At 42.8% G+C, this 17,054-nt stretch overlaps 1 protein-coding gene across 2 annotated transcripts in view; it reads right to left on the minus strand.

The window, feature by feature from the left end:
• Positions 1–17,054, minus strand: part of KLHL17 (kelch like family member 17) — a 46,415-nt gene that overhangs the window by 2,525 nt on the left and 26,836 nt on the right. For both annotated transcript variants that reach the window (XM_018557502.1, XM_018557503.1), the window contains exons 5-11: positions 15,813–15,929; positions 13,564–13,777; positions 11,520–11,664; positions 11,265–11,432; positions 8,735–8,823; positions 8,546–8,619; positions 1,229–1,410 (exon numbers count right to left, since the gene is read on the minus strand). In XM_018557502.1, coding sequence (XP_018413004.1) covers positions 1,229–1,410; positions 8,546–8,619; positions 8,735–8,823; positions 11,265–11,432; positions 11,520–11,664; positions 13,564–13,777; positions 15,813–15,929 — 989 coding nt within the window. The remainder of the gene's footprint in view (positions 1–1,228; positions 1,411–8,545; positions 8,620–8,734; positions 8,824–11,264; positions 11,433–11,519; positions 11,665–13,563; positions 13,778–15,812; positions 15,930–17,054) is intronic.

Consider the following 17,054-nt stretch of genomic DNA (forward strand, 5'->3'; position numbering starts at 1 on the left):
GGTTGAAGGGGTTCACCGTTCAAGCTGTTGTTAATATTTGCATAGTGATTTTGTTGCTGGCGGCAAATCAGAAATAAAAGGATTGCTAAAAGCACTAATGTTGGCCATAAATTGTATGATTTGTTATACAAGAAACCCACTCGGTTCCCCCATCCACACACCCAAACAGTTTAGAAGGATAAACATCTGCTAGCAGGCTATTGTATTCTGACAGCCATCACAGAATGAGACAATACCCAAACTGTGACTGCACCCGATTGGCTGCAGGTACTGTTTGGCTGAAATATTTGGCAGTCAGCAGGACTAAATTCGTGCAGTGTATGGCCGGCTTTAGAAAGCACTCACCTGTCGCTACCTTAACTAGAAAGATTCATCAGTGTTTTGGTGTGAGAGTTAAATCTGCTGGAATGCTTACTGATCCTGTTCCTGGAAAGTTGCTGCCAGCAACATGCTTGCTAATGTGACAAAGACCTTAAAAAGAAACTGCCACCCACCTTGGTGCATTACCCCACTGATCTGTTTGTTGTAACCCTTGGAGATACCCTGCACTTACAGGTATAGGAGAACATGTGTCTCTCTCTACATGCTACCAAAATGCAGCACTCGGACCTGAGTGGCTAACTGCCAGGCCCGTACACCATCACACGGGGGAGGGGGCAAGGTAATTAACCCTGACAAATGAACAGAGTGGCAGGGGAGCACGAACAAGGTAAGCAACAGTCGGCAGATGGGTGGCATGTCAAGAGAACCTGTCACTTTACCCTAAATGAGCAAAAGAAATTCTCTTTAAGACCGCCATCCCAGCTCCAAGCTAGCCAACTAGTTAGAGGACTACTAAATACATTGTGTAAATAATTCTCCAGCGGAAATGGATTATTCCTCATTACACAACCTCCCGAGGCTATCCAGCAGGGGGTTACAGAAATCACCCCCCCCCCCCTATGGCAGCACCAATCTCCCAGTTGGAGGTTATCTGAGGGCAGTAAATCAGCTCATGAACATAATGAGTGCTTGTGTAGCCATGACACTACACTCTTTGATGTGATCTCTATGGGGGAGATGGATTAGGGTAGCCAGAAACCCCCATCAGATCCTTTAAATGTTACAAAGTAATTATGATGTTACCCAATTTAATATTTGGTACCTTTGGGTTGATATGAGGCACATAAAACAGATACTGTAAGAAATCTATATGTTGATTTTACACATTTCCTGCCTTTCATATTACCTCCGAATATTCATTGGTGCAACACTCTCCCATGTGTTTGCCTTTGGGTTATATCTTTCCACGGAGTTCAGACAGCTTGTGCCATCGTTTCCTCCTGCTACATACAGCATTCCCTCCAGCACAGCCACTCCAGCACTACTGCGGCGGCTTAGCATGTTAGCAATCGGGGTCCAAGTGTTTATCTGCAAAAAAAGAATTAAAAAAGGAAAGATGGTTATCCAAATGAATTAAATAGGCCAATCAATAAGCTCATACTTTCCCCAACCTTTGGGATTGGATTTAAAAGCCCAACTACCAATACCAGCCACGTTTCAAATCTGGACAAAAAGTCAAATGCTCTCAACTTGCACACATTGCACTACTAATCTGTAATAGCAAATGTATCAATACTGTAAAATAATAATAGTATCTGTTCCCCTTTCCGTTAATGAAATTTGTAGCCATCAGCTTACCATACACCTGCAGTATCATGCCTCTTTTTATTATTTTATAGCCACTCCTATTTAGGGCTGCAGCTAACGATTATTCTCATAAATCGATTAGTTGCCTGATTATTTTCTCAACTAATCGATTGCTTGTATAATAAAATCTCTCGCTCTCTCTCCCCCCTTCCCCAACCAACTAATCAATGATGAGAATAGTTGCCAACTATTCCCATAATCGATTATTATCGATTTAGTCGATTAGTTGTTGCAGCACCACTCCTATTACAGAAGTTACTTCTCATAATGCCTCTTTATGTTCCCAGTCACGTCGCTATTTAACTTATGTGACTAAATTTTTAACAATATATATCAAAAAAAGGGGGAAAGAGAAAGAAAGGGGCTTTGTGGTGACCACTGGAGAATAGCAGGGAATTGATCCAATAATAAAGTCAATTGATTCATATATATAATAATGATTGGGCCCCAATAAAAAAAAAATATATATATATTTGCATAAATGACATATTGCATAGTATAAGAGCATATTACATATTTATATCATTGTCTCTCTTCCACCCAGCTGGGAACACTGGGACGACATGGGGGTTGCATAGTGGGAGCATGGAGGGGGGACAGTTGGAGGTTCTGAGAGAAGGAATTGCCCCTGACAGTCTGAGGAGCTTCACCAGTACAAGGTATACTATTTAACTACAATATGGGTCCATTCCAAGTTCACACATAGAGTAAATTTTTAACAAAACGTTTCCAGGCAGAATAGAATCTTTCATTAGCAGTACAATGCGAAATATATCCACATCATTTTGGCTGGGGCTATTTATTCCTGTTAGTTAACATTTTAAACAGATTACAATTGGCACGTTATACCAAAGAAAGAAAATGAATACATCTTATTCATAAAGTATGCAGGGAGCGCACTGTGTGCTTATGGCAAAGCAAAATGTAGAAGCAGGGTAGTCCCAAGAGAGACAAGAGGAAGGCACTTGAGAAGTCAGTCTATATTTGGAACATATATAAAATATGTGCATAGTACCATCATTACCAGTCATTCCAAAGACTTAACACATACATTCAGCTACATGCCTATTCCAGACATAAATCAGGCATAGTCGCCAGCAGCAAATTGTCTGCAGCAGTTCGCATCCCAGATCAAATGATTTGATAATCGATAAGCTGAGGTGCAAGATAAAAGTTAAGCTAATCCATTTATCACAGGCATTTCCAAGGCTGCTGGTGTTGTGACACCCTGGAGGGCAATACTATTTCATCAGTAGTCTGCTCAGTTAATTTAATTTAATGCTCATCAGCACAAAATTCGGAAAGTTTATGTAAAGTAAATCACTGTCCAATTTTTTTTTTTTTTTACTCCAGCTGTAGATCTATTAGATTCCCTCTTAATAATTAAAGCAAAAGGTGCAATGTTAGCAAACCAAGCCACCTTCGGCCTCTCATAATTACATCTTTCTGTATGCAGCTGAACAGGCAGCATGGCATCCTTGCTCATTCAAAAGAAACTGACCTGTACAAAATAAAATCCAAACTATCACCATCCCTCGCTAATTAGAATGAACTCTCTAGCCGGATGCCCCAATCTCTGCTGCTGGCCCTGCAAAGATCCTGTGCAAATGCTGACCAAACTATTGTCGAAGTTTGGACTAAGCTAGATACGTCTACCAAGCGAGAGCACTCAGGTATATAAATTGGTACTACATGCTGCATTGTAGGATGGCAGGGGTAGTGTAAATATGTGTCCGATACTCTTACAATATAAAGAGAGACAGTAGAATTACAATACACTTCAAGACGAGAGGGTTAGGAGGGCCCTGTTGGTGAGAGCTGACAATCTAAAGGTGGCCATACATTGCAAATTTACGTCCGGTTCTTCCGTGCCGAAATTCGCACAGTGGCTGCCGCTGTCAACACCCTTTCGCCCAGCATCACTCAGTCACCTGATCGAAGGAGCCGGTCGGAAAACCTTTGTTCGTACAGAGCAGGCAGCCAATGAGCTGCCAGGTCTGTTCAAGTATTTTGACAGTGGCTGGTGGCTATTGTCAGAATACAAAAGAAACAGCGGGGGATTCCTCGATCAATGCACTCGTAGTGTTGATGGAGGTATCTGCTCTATTTTTTTTGTTCAGCCGGTGGGTTGATCGGAAAAAAAAAATAGAGCAGCGTATGGCCAGCTTAAGGGAAGAGCAAGTGATACAAAAGGTAGTAACCGGGGGGTGTGTTGCGCTAGGTCTAAGTGTATCAAAAGACTATTTTTCAAGCACACCAACTTCCAAACACCTACACCACTACCTTAGCCAAAACACCTGGGCTATTCAGTGGCTTAGGTTAGTGATCATAAACATATGTATATATATTACTCTTTTGATAGGGTATGGTGACCATTAGACCTAGTGCAACACACCCCCACGTATCACAACACTGGTCAATATAACCATATAGTGTTGCGGCTGGTCGAAATTTCACATTTAGTTCTCCTAGCGCAGTGGTTTTTGTCTTTTTATTTATTTTTTTTAAAAGGTAGTAACTGTGTGAGGATGAGTTCTTTTGAGGAAATATCATATACTTAGTTAAGGAAGTGCTGAGACTAGGGATGTCCCGATACCGATACAAGCATCGGCATCGGGGCCGATACAGGGCATTTTCACAAGTACTTGTACTTGCGAAAATGCCCAGATACATAGCGCCGATACCGGCACTTTCATTTTTAAAATAGTTTCAGGCTGCCCCGAGGTACCGTGCTTGTACTGGCAGCTGAACTAGGACCTCACAGAAGCTCCTCCCACAGCACGGCCAGGAGAGCGACGGAGGTGCAGGAAAGCATGGCATGTCAGCTGGGAGCCTGATACCGGGCCACGGGCGCTTCGCTTTGAAGCTAGATCCTCTTATCTGGTGAGTGTGTCCATCTGTGTGTCTGTGAAAGCTCTCCCCTCCCCCATCCTAGAGATGAGACTTCCTCACTTACACGTTCCTCCGGAGGTCCGTACAGCAAGGCTGCCTGTTATTAACCCCTCCATCACCACGGGCTTCCTTACACTCTCCTCCACCACAGAATGCCTGCCATTACCCTCTCCATTACCACAGTCTGCCTAAACCCCTCCAACACCAGAGAATGCCCTCCATAACCACAGGCTGCCTGCAATTAACCCCTCCATAAACACAGGCTGCCTGCAATTAACCCCTCCATAACCACAGCCTGCCTGCAATTAACTCCTCCATATTTAGAGGCTGCATGATGCCTTAACGTAGCTGTCTTATGGCAACATGCAGACACAGGATAATTTATCTACACAAGCTGCTTCATCACAGCCCAGGATAACCTACCTACAGGCTGCCTTATCACATACTCCAGAAACCCATGCTGCTCACAGGGCCGTATTCTTTACAAGGCCACTGTGGCCATGGCCTCAGGGCGGCAGGGAGTAGAGGGGCTGCACAGCTTGTTAGTCTATTAAATTGATTCCACCAAATCTCCATCACCACTGTGGTGATTAAAGATCTCAATGACGCAGGTACAGCACTGTCAGTGAGAGGGGTTCCCACCTGACAGTGCTGCTCCTCCATTCCCTGCTCCAACGCTGTATGAAAACATCAGAATCCCCCACATGCGCAGCGACAAAGCCCCCAATCGCCACGGAGGTGATGGAGATGCAATTGGATCCACCAAACAGACCAACAAGCTATCAGTAAACAAGTTTCTGCCTATCAAATAAATCTGCATCAATTACCGGCCTCAACGACGCATGCAAAAGATGCTGATGCCTCAATGCAGCACCAAAGCAAAAAGCAGAGGGGCGGCACCGCCACAATCCCAAACAGCGCCACAACCCCCCACACCAGCGACACAAACCCCCACACCAGCGCGGACAGCGCCACGCCCGCGGCACCAAGATCCTCAACAACCACAGGTTTGGCGGGGATGGGGCACATTGAAGAATCTGGCCCTGGGACAGCAGTGAAAGTAAATCTGGCCCTGCTTGTTTGTTTTGCTTTTGTATGTGGCAGCTGTGACAGGGCTGGCTGTAGGTGTGATACGGAAAATTGAGACAGATTGGAAGAAGCAGGGAAGACATGTAACTCTATTTCTGCAGTGTACTGGTCCTGGAACTGTGAACTCTGGATCATTGAACCGTTAAATGATCTATAGTACACAGTACACATTTCCAGTACACTGCAGAAATACAATTCTCCCCAGCTAACCTGGATAGGTTAAAATTTAACCTATTCTGGTTAGCTGGGGAGAATTGTAACTATTTATGCAGTGTACTGCAAGTGTGTACTGTGTACTATAGATCATTTGATTTAACCTATTCAAGCTAGCGGGGGAGAATTATAACTCTTTAAATGATCAGGTTGCAGAAATAGAGCAACAATTCTCCCCTGCTTCTTCCAATCTGTCCCACTTTTCCCAATTAAACTTGAAGTTATACAAAGAATTGCTGATATGAAGCAATGATTGAGACATTAGATTGGTTGTGGGAAATATTATGAACATGCTCCGCAAGATACTGCCCTAAAATCATTAGTCTGCATTGTTTTAGAAAAAATGTTGCATGTCCCTTTAAGAAAAGAATCGGTAATTGGTATTGGCAAGTACATGAGGGACAGTACTTGTACTTGGTCTTGAAAAAGTGGTATCGGGACATCCCTAGCTGAGACATCCATACTGATATGTCAGTTAGTAAATTAGTAATGTGCAAGGAGGGTTGAGGGTTAAGTTGAAGAGTACAGATATAGATATGTGTATCCTTAGCATAGGACAGGAAAAGGAAAAAGGGGGGTAGAGTTGGAGGTGACATTGAAGGTGTGCTTAGATAGATAAGAAGAGAACCAGGAGCAGAGTCTTAGAGGCCAAGGGAATTAAGCTTTTTGAGGAGGAACAGGTGGTCAACTGTGTCAAAAGCAGCACAGGGGTCTCCTGAGTATAGTGACCGTTTTTAAAGTTAATAAGTCATTAGTGAGTTTTAGGAGGCCATTTTCAGTGGAGTGTTGTGGGCAAAAGCCAGACTGTAAGGGGTCGATGAAGTTGTATCAGTGACCTAGCAGCTCAAAAGGATGTAGACTAGGTGTTCTAAGAGTTTGAAAGTAAACAGAGCAAGGAGATGGGTCTTAGGTTGTTCAGACTGGTAGGGTGTGAAAAGTATGTTAAGGTATCATAAGGTGCCTTAGCAGGGGGTGTGGATAGGTGCTCTCAGCCCAGTTTCCTATTTTTTTAATCCCAAAGTGTCTGCTAGGTGGAGTGGGCGTGCAGAGGTTCATGAGCATTGTGGAGGGAGAGCTGGAAAATAAAAAAAAGAAGAGTGCGGGAAGACAACAACATCAGCATGACATACTCACTGCATTATGATATATAGTGTTTAGAGTCTCACGTCTGTAAATAAATGGGTTCAGGAATATTCCCTACCACCCTCACTACACCAATACTCTGAAAAGTCATTCAAAGGTTTCCTTTCAACAGGGAGGCCTGGAGCACTACAGTGGACTGGATGGAAGGCAGAAAACCTGGGCATGTAGGCTGCCCTCTGTATGTAGTTAAAGTGTACATTTAGTGTTTTGGCTGCAACTCACATTTAAAGTGACATTAAAGGATATTTTTTCCCCTCCCCCCCAATGTTAGTGTAAGTACTTACCTTAAATCATTCCTCTTAATCCAATTATCTTCTTCCTTACTGTCTATTTTCAGCTGTCCCTCCAGCGCTGGTGCGGGTCTCCGATCCAGCAGTGACTCCTCTGTCCCCCTCTCCTCTGACGTCCCACGGCGTCTGTGTGGGTGCACGCTGCTCCATAGACTTACCTTGTGTCTCTCCTCGTCTCCCGGCCGAACATCTGAACTGCGCATGCGCCTGCCCCAAGATCCTTTGTGGCTGCCCGTGACTCTTCAGATGTTCGGACGGGAGCGCGCGGCGAAGACACAGGTAAGTTTAAACCTTTTTCAGAAGGTTTTGTTTTTGCATATATCTACTGCTTAGTAGCAGTCGATCTATGCAAAAAACGTGAGGGTTTAATATACCTTTAGGCAACAGATGGAAGGAACCTCCATTGGCCTAATGTCGGGGGAAACCAGAGTAATCTATAAATATCTAACAAGGATAATGAGAAATTTGCAATGCTGTGGCTGATAAACTGGATGCAGTTAGTTGGGAAAAGTCTCTCCCTGCTGGACAGATCATGAACAGCAAGCACTGGGAATGAACAGGAAAGCAGCACTGTACTGGCCATGTCACCAGTTTAATCCCTTGTTTTGTGACTTAAGGTAACTAGTTTTCAGGACAAGTGCTGATAGACCTTTAGAGTGGTGGATGGGAAAACACAGCTGTCAAAATAAGGACTTTGATACTTACAATCATTTAGGTCATTATGGTGGCTGTGTAAAGAAGTTGAAAGACCTTCAATCTTATTATTGCCAGTCTACCTGATTATCAGATGTTTAAAGTACTATGATAGTGAGTAGTTTATGAGATTCTACTCATATTGCACCTGAACCGATTTTCCCATTGTAATCTGCAGGGCAACCCTTGTCCCGGCATTGATGGCTTTTGATTTTATGCACATTAATAAATTTTGCAACCACAGGCTATCCAAAAGGTCTGTCACTGGTGGACGACTATGATGTTAGTCAGAGCATGCATAAAAGGTCGAACACACGTTCCAATTGGATTGTACAACCTCCTTTTTACTAAACCTACAATGATGCGCAATGGCCTACAAAATCACTCTTCAATTCCTATCCAAAAAGGCAGGCCCTTATACTACAAAGTTGTTGGAAAATCGTAAGCATATTGGTTTAAGATGGTATTTTATCTGTTTTTTTTAATAATGTTCAGTGCAATGCAATAGTCCTCATACATATACAGAGGATCCTTACCTGTGGTTCATATTTTTCCACTGTGGCCAAGTGAGAGGAACTGTCATAGCCACCAACGGCATAAAGATTACCATCTAGAAAGGTTACAAACAAAAAACACACATTGGTTGTCTTAGGTACCACACAGAAACAATATACTGGTACTTCAATCTGCAAATTAAAATCTAATGGTAATGAGACAAGGCTGACCTAGTGTTGCCACTCTGACGTATCTTCGTCTAGTGCTCATGGCAGCTATGGATGTCCATGTCCCTGTGAGAGGGTCGTATCGCTCTGCACTGCAATGAAAGTAGAATGTCAGGTTTCTATCAATTTAGATATCAAAGAGCAAACATGAAGAGGAAACCTGTCAAGTGGTTATCACTGCTCTTCTAAACTCCTTTTGAAAATGTAATTTCCTTGGCTATCATGTTGATATAATGGCTTCCCGATTCACAGACCTACATAAAAATATATGAAAGTTTCTGTATTTGCTTGCTGCATGCTTTTTCCAGGCCCGTGATTCAGAAAGTGCTAAAGTCCTTGGCATGAAGGCCAGGCAACTAGAAGAGAGATCACTTTCTGCTTGGTCCAGCATGCCAGATTGTTTATTTTGACTAAATCTATAATATAGTAACATAGTAGGGAAGGCTGAATAAAGACACAGGTCCATCCAGTTCAACGTGTGTGTGCGTGTGCGTAAACCTGTCTCTAATCGTTCCCATATTCTTGTATATTTAGTGAATTAAGAAACTCATCTAAGAGTTTCTTGAACTTATCAGCGCTACCGGCAGATGCCACTTACTGTGAAGAGGAATTCAAAATTTTTACTACTCACAGTAAAATAAATCCCTTGCGCAATCCAAGCTTAAATCACGTCTCGTTCAACCTCTTGCTGGGTCCTCATATCATTAATAGAGTTCTGAGTCTAAACATTTTATTCCTGATAATGTGGTCCCCATTGATGAAAATTGCAATAAGGTCCTCTCTTAAGTGCCTCTTTTCTAAGTTTAATTTACATACAAGTTTAATTTCTGGAGGTGATCTTTGTAACTAAGACCTTCCATTGCGTTTATAAATATTGTAGCCCTTCTCTGAACTCTCTCCAGTTGAAGGACCTCTTTCCTGAGGGTTTGTGACCAAAACTGAGCCACATACTCAAGGTGAGGCCAAACTAGTGATTTATAAAGTGGTAAAATTATGTTTTTATCTCTTGCCAAAATCACTCTATTAATGCAGGATAGTATCTTGCTTGCTTTGCTGGCCGCTGCTTGGCATTGCATATTATTGCTGAATCTGTGATCTATGAGGACCCCCAGGTCTTTCTCCTTGTCCAACTTCCCCTGTGGAACACCCCCTAAATAGTAGTTTGTATGCATGTTTTTTGTTCCCATGTGCATAACCTTGCATTCTTCGACCTTTGTCATTCTCAGATGTAAGATTTGCTTTGTCATTATTTGAAAAATGTGACCAAAGGATATATGTTACTATTGGGAGTTACATCTTAAAGGGAACCTGACCTGGACTAAAAAATGCCTAATGTAACAACAAGCCTCAGACATCTGGTTGAGACAAATACGAGAGTTAGGGCTCATTCACACACACGCAGCTTGCGGTAATAACGTGCAGCAAAACATATCCAATACTGCAATGCACAGTAACACAAAGTACATGCATTGGTGCACTGCTGTGCTGTTTGTTTTATTTACCTTGACACACCTTCACAATGTACCTGCACTGCAAAAAAATTTATCATGCACTAAATTTGTGTGTGTTGAAGTACACTGCAGTCCATTCATTTTCAACAGACTTCCTAACACATGTCACAATGCAGGAAAAATGTGCAGTGCAGTGTAGTGTGAATGGGCCCTAGTCTCCAAATTCATCCTGTAGAGAACCTTGAATTCCAGGCTCAGAAAGCCAATGAGGCCTCAATTTCTCACGAAGTTAACCATAACAACTCCAATTACTGGCCCTAAGTCCTATCCAATAATTTAAATGCAAGACCCTAAGTGGGCAGTAGAGGCTCTACAAGGGACAGAGGCTAGTGCCAGGAAGAGTCCAGGGGTAATCTCAAAGAGATGTCCAGAGGTCTTATGTACAACATGGGCTTTGTGTGGAAAGGGAGCGGCTTAAAGTGACAAAGTCACATTTTTCCGCCCCCCCCCCCCCATGCTGCTTTAAGGACTTGCCTTAAATGATGCCTCTTGAGCCGATCATCTTCTTCCTTCCACGTGTATTTAGGAGTCCCTCCAGCACTGGTGCCGCAGACACTTGTCTGTTACTGTCCCACGGTGTCTGTCCGACATGCACACTCCCGGCTGCGTGCATTCAGCTCCACTGTGTCTCTCTTCTTCTCCCCGTCAAAGATCTCTACTGCGCAATGCGCCCTCCCATCATCTTGCTCAGCCCCTCGAGAAGCTCCTGATCTTCAGACGGGAACGAGCGGCGGAGACACAGGTAAGTAATTACCTCTCCGGTAAATTGTTTATAATGTTTTTGCATTTATCTACTGTTTGCTAGCAGTAGATATATGCAAAAAAACGCCACACATAGTGTTTACTTGAATGCTAACGCCTGTTATTCAAAGAGCACTACAAGAACAAGGGAGATTCATCTGAAGTATATCATACGTACTTGAAGGTGCAACAAAATGCCTGAATATCAGCACTGAAGAAAAGCACAATTTAGTGCAGGTCAGGTTTACTTTAAAGAAAAATGTGGACTAAAAACACAATACCTGTTTAAGCAGGAAGCACCATCATAGCCACCTGCCGCATAGAGCAGGCCATGAAGTACAGCCACTCCGAGACAACTACGACGGGTTCCCATGGAGACTTCTGGCTGCCAGGTGTTTGTTAAAGGGTCGTAAGACTCTACAGTAGCCAGATCAGATGTTCCATCATAGCTATTGCATGAAAGATGGCATGAATATTAGTTTTAAAAGAGATCAACATTTCCTATGTCTGCTGTGATCAGGGTCTAGCATTCTTACCCTCCTACCGCATACAGTTTGTTCCCAATGGCTGCAACTCCTACTCTGGCCCTTCTTGTAGACATGGATGCCACCATGTGCCAGCGGTCAGTACGGGTATCATATGCTTCGCAGTCACCATGTATGGCAAACAGGCTCCCACCACCTGCAGATCCAACAGATACAGACCTGTACTATAGGTAAATTCTAGGAGGAAGACATTTTGTATTTGTAAACATCAAAAAAGATTTTTACTCATACTGCGCCTCTTTTAAAGTGTATGTAAATCCTAACATAAGCAACGTCTCTTATTTGCTACCCTCTGGTCCAATTAATATACCAATGAAAGTGTTATGAAATATCTGTTCCGATGAGAAAAAAGAAAAAACAAACCCTGTTCAATGAGGAAAAAACAAAAACCCTGTTGAACGTGTCACAAATTCTGAGATGTCCTGTGCACATTTGCTATGTTATCTCAAGCAGTCTAATTAGTCCTCCTGATTCTAATCTTTCACTACAAAATAATCAGTATCTATGTTGTGGAAATGAGGACGGGGGAGGGATTCATTAGTTTAGCAAAAGGCAGCTGACTAGGGATAAACAGGAATCACCAGGGAGTGCTGGTGTTTTTCACTGTTGTTGTGCACGGTGCCATCCGTGAGTATCACGGATGGCACCGGCCATTGCTATTTGGCCGGATGTGCTGTGAGGAGTGCGGAGGGACTTACCATTTTCTAAGCCGACTAGGGAAGACACTATTCAGTCCACAAAAACCTGTGTAGTCAGTCCACGATAGGAAACTATCTCTGACACATCAACATGTATTTTTCTGTACTCGGGACCTTTTTTTTTTTTAACTGACATGCTCTTTAGTACTACATAACAAACATGTTTTAAAAGGTTCAATCCACCTAAATGTTATATTTCAGTAGTTGGCAGGTTCGTATCACGCACCGGCTTCATGTAATTCTTGGTGAATTGGGTGACAGAATTTTCTTCACCAAGGAGTTTCATTCCTACTGCTGCAGCAAAGGAAAACTACAATAGTGCAAGTGGTGATTTAATTTTTTTAAATGTTTACTTTTAAATACCGGCGCTCCAAGCTAGAGGTCCACTCTCTGCTTCTGCCCCATTTTGTTTTGTCCAAGCCATGTCCCCAAACAGAGCTTCATGCTGTTCTAGAAGATCTCGTCCAAAAGGAGTCATTGCTTTGGTTCCTACAGACAGTCCAACATCAGCAAGGTTTCAGGGCTTTTACCTAAACTGTTCCAAAGCCAAAAGGGAGCATTCACCCCAGTCTTAAATGTGTTTCTTCAAATGAAATCCACCAGGTCTGTCATAGCTTCCCTCCACCAGGGAGAATTTGTATTCTATCCTCTGTGGACATCAAGGATGACTATTTGCATGTCCCAGTGCACCAACATTATCTGTGCTTTGCTTTGGGCTATATGCTGTGGGCATACATCACTACCAGTTTGTAGCCCTTCCATTTGGCCTGTCTTCCCCACCCGAGTGTTCACCAAAGTACTGGCTCCAGTACTAGCCATTTTAAGCTCCCAGGGCATTCCCATTGCGAGATACCTGGATGAGCTCCTGTTGAGGGAACAGTTGGCACAGACTTGAACGACAATGTGAGGCAGACTGTCCAGACCCTTCAAAGGTTTGGTTGGATCCTGAAACTTCATTAATCTGCGTTGGAACCAACTCATCACTTGGAAGTCTGGGTCTCATTCTGCATACAGCTCAGTCCACAGGTTTTCTTCCTCAAGACAAATTCCAGACCTTCTGTTCCCAGATTTGGAACTAGCCTGGTAGCTCAAGAAGTCAGAGAAATCCTTCCTTTCTGTACCCTGGCTTATTCTCAAAAAATGATGAGACTTCTATGCTCACAATTCTGTTACTGTGTAAGGTGTTTATGTTTAGCTATGGCCCTGTTTCATAACACTCCCTATAGTATCGCTTCCATGTCATTTCACTGAAGGTGTTATGTTTGGAAAAAACAGTAAACTCTGCAATAATGTTTTCGACTCCACGGAGAGAAAGCAAGTGATTATATCATCCTTACCTACTGCAAAGAGCACAGTGCTGGCCCCTTCGCATCGTCTGGGACGTGTTCGGCTATTACTCAGGACTCCTCGCTGTTCTGGCATCAGGTGGTACTTCAGGGCCTCAATCAACAAGTCTTTACATTCTGAGTGATGGCGCACTAGGAGCTCTGTGTCCACACTGCTCATCAGGAAATCCCTGCTCAGCAAGGGAAGCCGCACACACTTCATTAGCTGTGAGCAAACAGTAAAAGAAAAAAAGAAAATAACTAGGTCCATAGAAACAAGAGAAATTGTATACCTTATACCCAAATGCAGTATAGAGTTTATATTTAGATTGATATCTGCAGCAGAAAGTGATTCAATGTTCTCCGAGGGATTCTACATTGGAATGTGTAAATGATTAGACCTCTTCTCTGACTTCTCTTTCCTCTGTGTTTGCCACTCATAGCAAATTGCAGTATTTGAGCAGTAACCATAACATTGTTTCATTAGGAATGAAGTATAATATAGTATACAGAGTATCACATGTGCTCTCCAAAAACCAGTATGAATCATCTCTGCTTTATCAGCAAAGAAAAAAACAGGCATTGCACAAGCATTTTCTAACCTATACAGCCGAAGGTCAGCTCTTATATGGTCTTTTGTTTTGGCTTTCATTACCACAAGGCCTTTATCATATTATCTGTCCTCTTTTTTTAAACTGCATTTTTACAGGTTAATGCACATTCATAAAGAGACTTAAAGTGTATTTCCACGCTCACAGCCAAAATGACATAACACCTATTTTATATTTGCCACATGTTCCCATTTACATAGCACAAGCAAAAAAATATATTTAAAGAAGAACTCCGTGTAATTTTTATTAGTAACCCTTGCCGTGGGACTACCCGCGCACTGCAAGGGTTAACTGCTCGTTTTGGTCTAGGGAAGAAAAAAAAAAAAGTTATACTCAAATGATCCTCCCATCTAGCTTGCTCTTAGACCGGTCCCTAGAGCCTTTCTCTCCCCCTCCGCTGCAGCAGTCTTAAGGTCCCGTAAATCATCACGATCTATACACAGGGATATTCCATTGATGAAATATAAGCGTATGAGGAGATAGGCTTTAGGGAGCGCTGTCACAGCCAGCTGGCTGGGAGGATTAGGGAGGATTCCCTAATATAGTAAAAAATAAAAATCCCAATGGTGATTAAATCCCACCAAAAGAAAGCTCTATCCGTCCCCAAATTCATTTTGGGGACGGATAGATTGTAAAATTCATTTCAGTACAGCGTTGTATGACGGAATAAACGTCAGTCAAAGTACCGCAGCACTGAATACTGAAAAATGGCCTGGACATGAAGGTGGTGTAAACGACGCAGACTTCAAGTGGTTAAAAATGCTTCTTGGAGTTTAGATTGCCTTTACTCGGGTTAAGGCTTCTTGGATTCTTAATGATTAAAATTTTTGCTTGCCTCTCCTGCTTCTTAGAAAATGTTAGGAGGGGTTGTGAGTGGTAAGGGTTTAAAAGATTACAATCCTGGCTTCTGTACTGTATGTTAATGAAGTTAATGCGAGAAACACAATCCCCACTTTTTAGTCCTAAATCTTTTTATAAGGAAAGAAAACTGTAATCAGCCATCTTGCCCGCTGCAACAAAACATTGAAAAAGGTAGGAAATGTTTTTTCTTACATTATCTTTCATTATGCTGGGTAAAAAGGAACACATACAAAAATATAGAGGGGTTTTCTCAAATTTGACTGCAAAAGTAGAAATACACTTTAAACTGGCCAAACACTGAGCGAATTTCAATTTTTGATGAACCACTGGCCTCTAGTAAGTAATTTAGTAATGATTCCTGATTATCTGCAAAAGATAAAAATCCACTTGGTGTGAACTAAATGCATTTGCAAACCCGGTTTCTGCATTGTAAAATTAGTGGTGACAATATCACTGCGCTGTACATAGTCTGTGCAGCTGTGGGAGGGACCAAAAAGGCCAACTCACCACAGGCTGCCTGCAGAAAACTACAGGGGGGTGGGGACAAGACCAGTCACCCTGCACATGGAGAGAGAGCAGCAGTGACTGGTCTTAATGCACAGATGAAAAGTTTAATTCTGAATCACTGCACAGATTCTGGAAGAAATACACATAGCGCACCAAGATCCAATACACACGCCTCTTATATTTAGATAACATTTGATTACCCTAGAGTTTAGCTTTAACTGACGGGAGGTCAGCGTTAAACTTTACTGTTGCATAACCAGATAATGCTAGTGCTCTCCTCACCCGAGGAACATGTTGTCTTCTTCCATCCACGTCATGTTTGACCCAGTTCAGGACAGCTCTGTACACTTCTTCCTCTGATGGGACATTCAGACTGTCACTAGAGATGAGATCCAGCACCTGTGGGACATAGAACATGTATGAAAAGTGGACTAGACTACTGACTATACACATTTATAATGAGAGTAAACTGAAACAGCATATAAATAAATGTGCTACACCCACTGTCTGTTATAGTCTTTTATTTCCTGTCAGTTTTCAAAGGATATGAAGGTAGATATAAATATCCAGGAGTATGCATAAGATTGTAAGCAACCTGTTTACCGACACACATCATTCTCTCTGTACTCCCCATAGCTGAGGATAATTCCTGGTATAGCTCCTAGTCTTGAAACGTAGCCACTGCTGCAAGCTCGCTCCTATGATGGACTACAATCTCTAATTTAATTTACTAATTTGTATTGAGATTGTAGTCCATCACGGGAGCGAGCTTGGATCGGTGACTACTTTACAACACACATTGACCATGGGGAACAAAAGTAGCCACCCTGCAGAAGGAAGGACGTAGAACAAAACTGACATTTGTTTTTGTAGTTTTAGATAAAGAGGGTGTAACCCCTGTTATTTTTTGTTTTTTTTAACCATCTGTTAGGAAGATTTCCCATCACTTCCTGTCCAACAGCCACAGCAGAAGGTAAGGCCTTGTTCACACCAAATGCAGACCAGATCCGGTCAGGTTTCTGCACACGCAGTGCAGTGGGTTGTGCCGCGTTTTAGACGTGTTTTTTTTTTTTTTTAAGTTTAACATGGGCTTTCAGGCACTTGCATGCATTTTTGATGCGTTTTTGATGCGTTCCAGACCAGATCCAGAGCAGGTAAAATAGGGCTTGCCGCAGTTTTTTCATCCGGTCTGGATCTGGTCTGGATCGGCACGTTGCGATGTGAACTGGAGGTCAAAATACATTGGACGCAGTTTTGATCCGGTCTGCACCTGCTCTGGTCCGGATCTGCTCCGCGCTTGGTGTGAACAAGGCCTAAGAGACAATACCTCCAAAGTAAGGGAAATCACTGGTGGTATGCAAAGTTTTTATTACATTTACCTCCATGCTGTCTATTCTGAGATATGGCTCTTCTGCTCTATGCGGGAAGGAGCAGTTCCGCGCTGCGCTCCTGATCTGTGTGCTTTCAACTTACAGTCCCTGCTATTTGCTGGCTAAAATTGGCTGTTGCACACGGTGGACCCTC

This window comes from Nanorana parkeri, unplaced genomic scaffold (genome assembly GCF_000935625.1).
Source record: "Nanorana parkeri isolate BGI_ZX_2015 unplaced genomic scaffold, ASM93562v1 scaffold287, whole genome shotgun sequence".
Classification (NCBI taxonomy): domain Eukaryota; kingdom Metazoa; phylum Chordata; class Amphibia; order Anura; family Dicroglossidae; genus Nanorana; species Nanorana parkeri.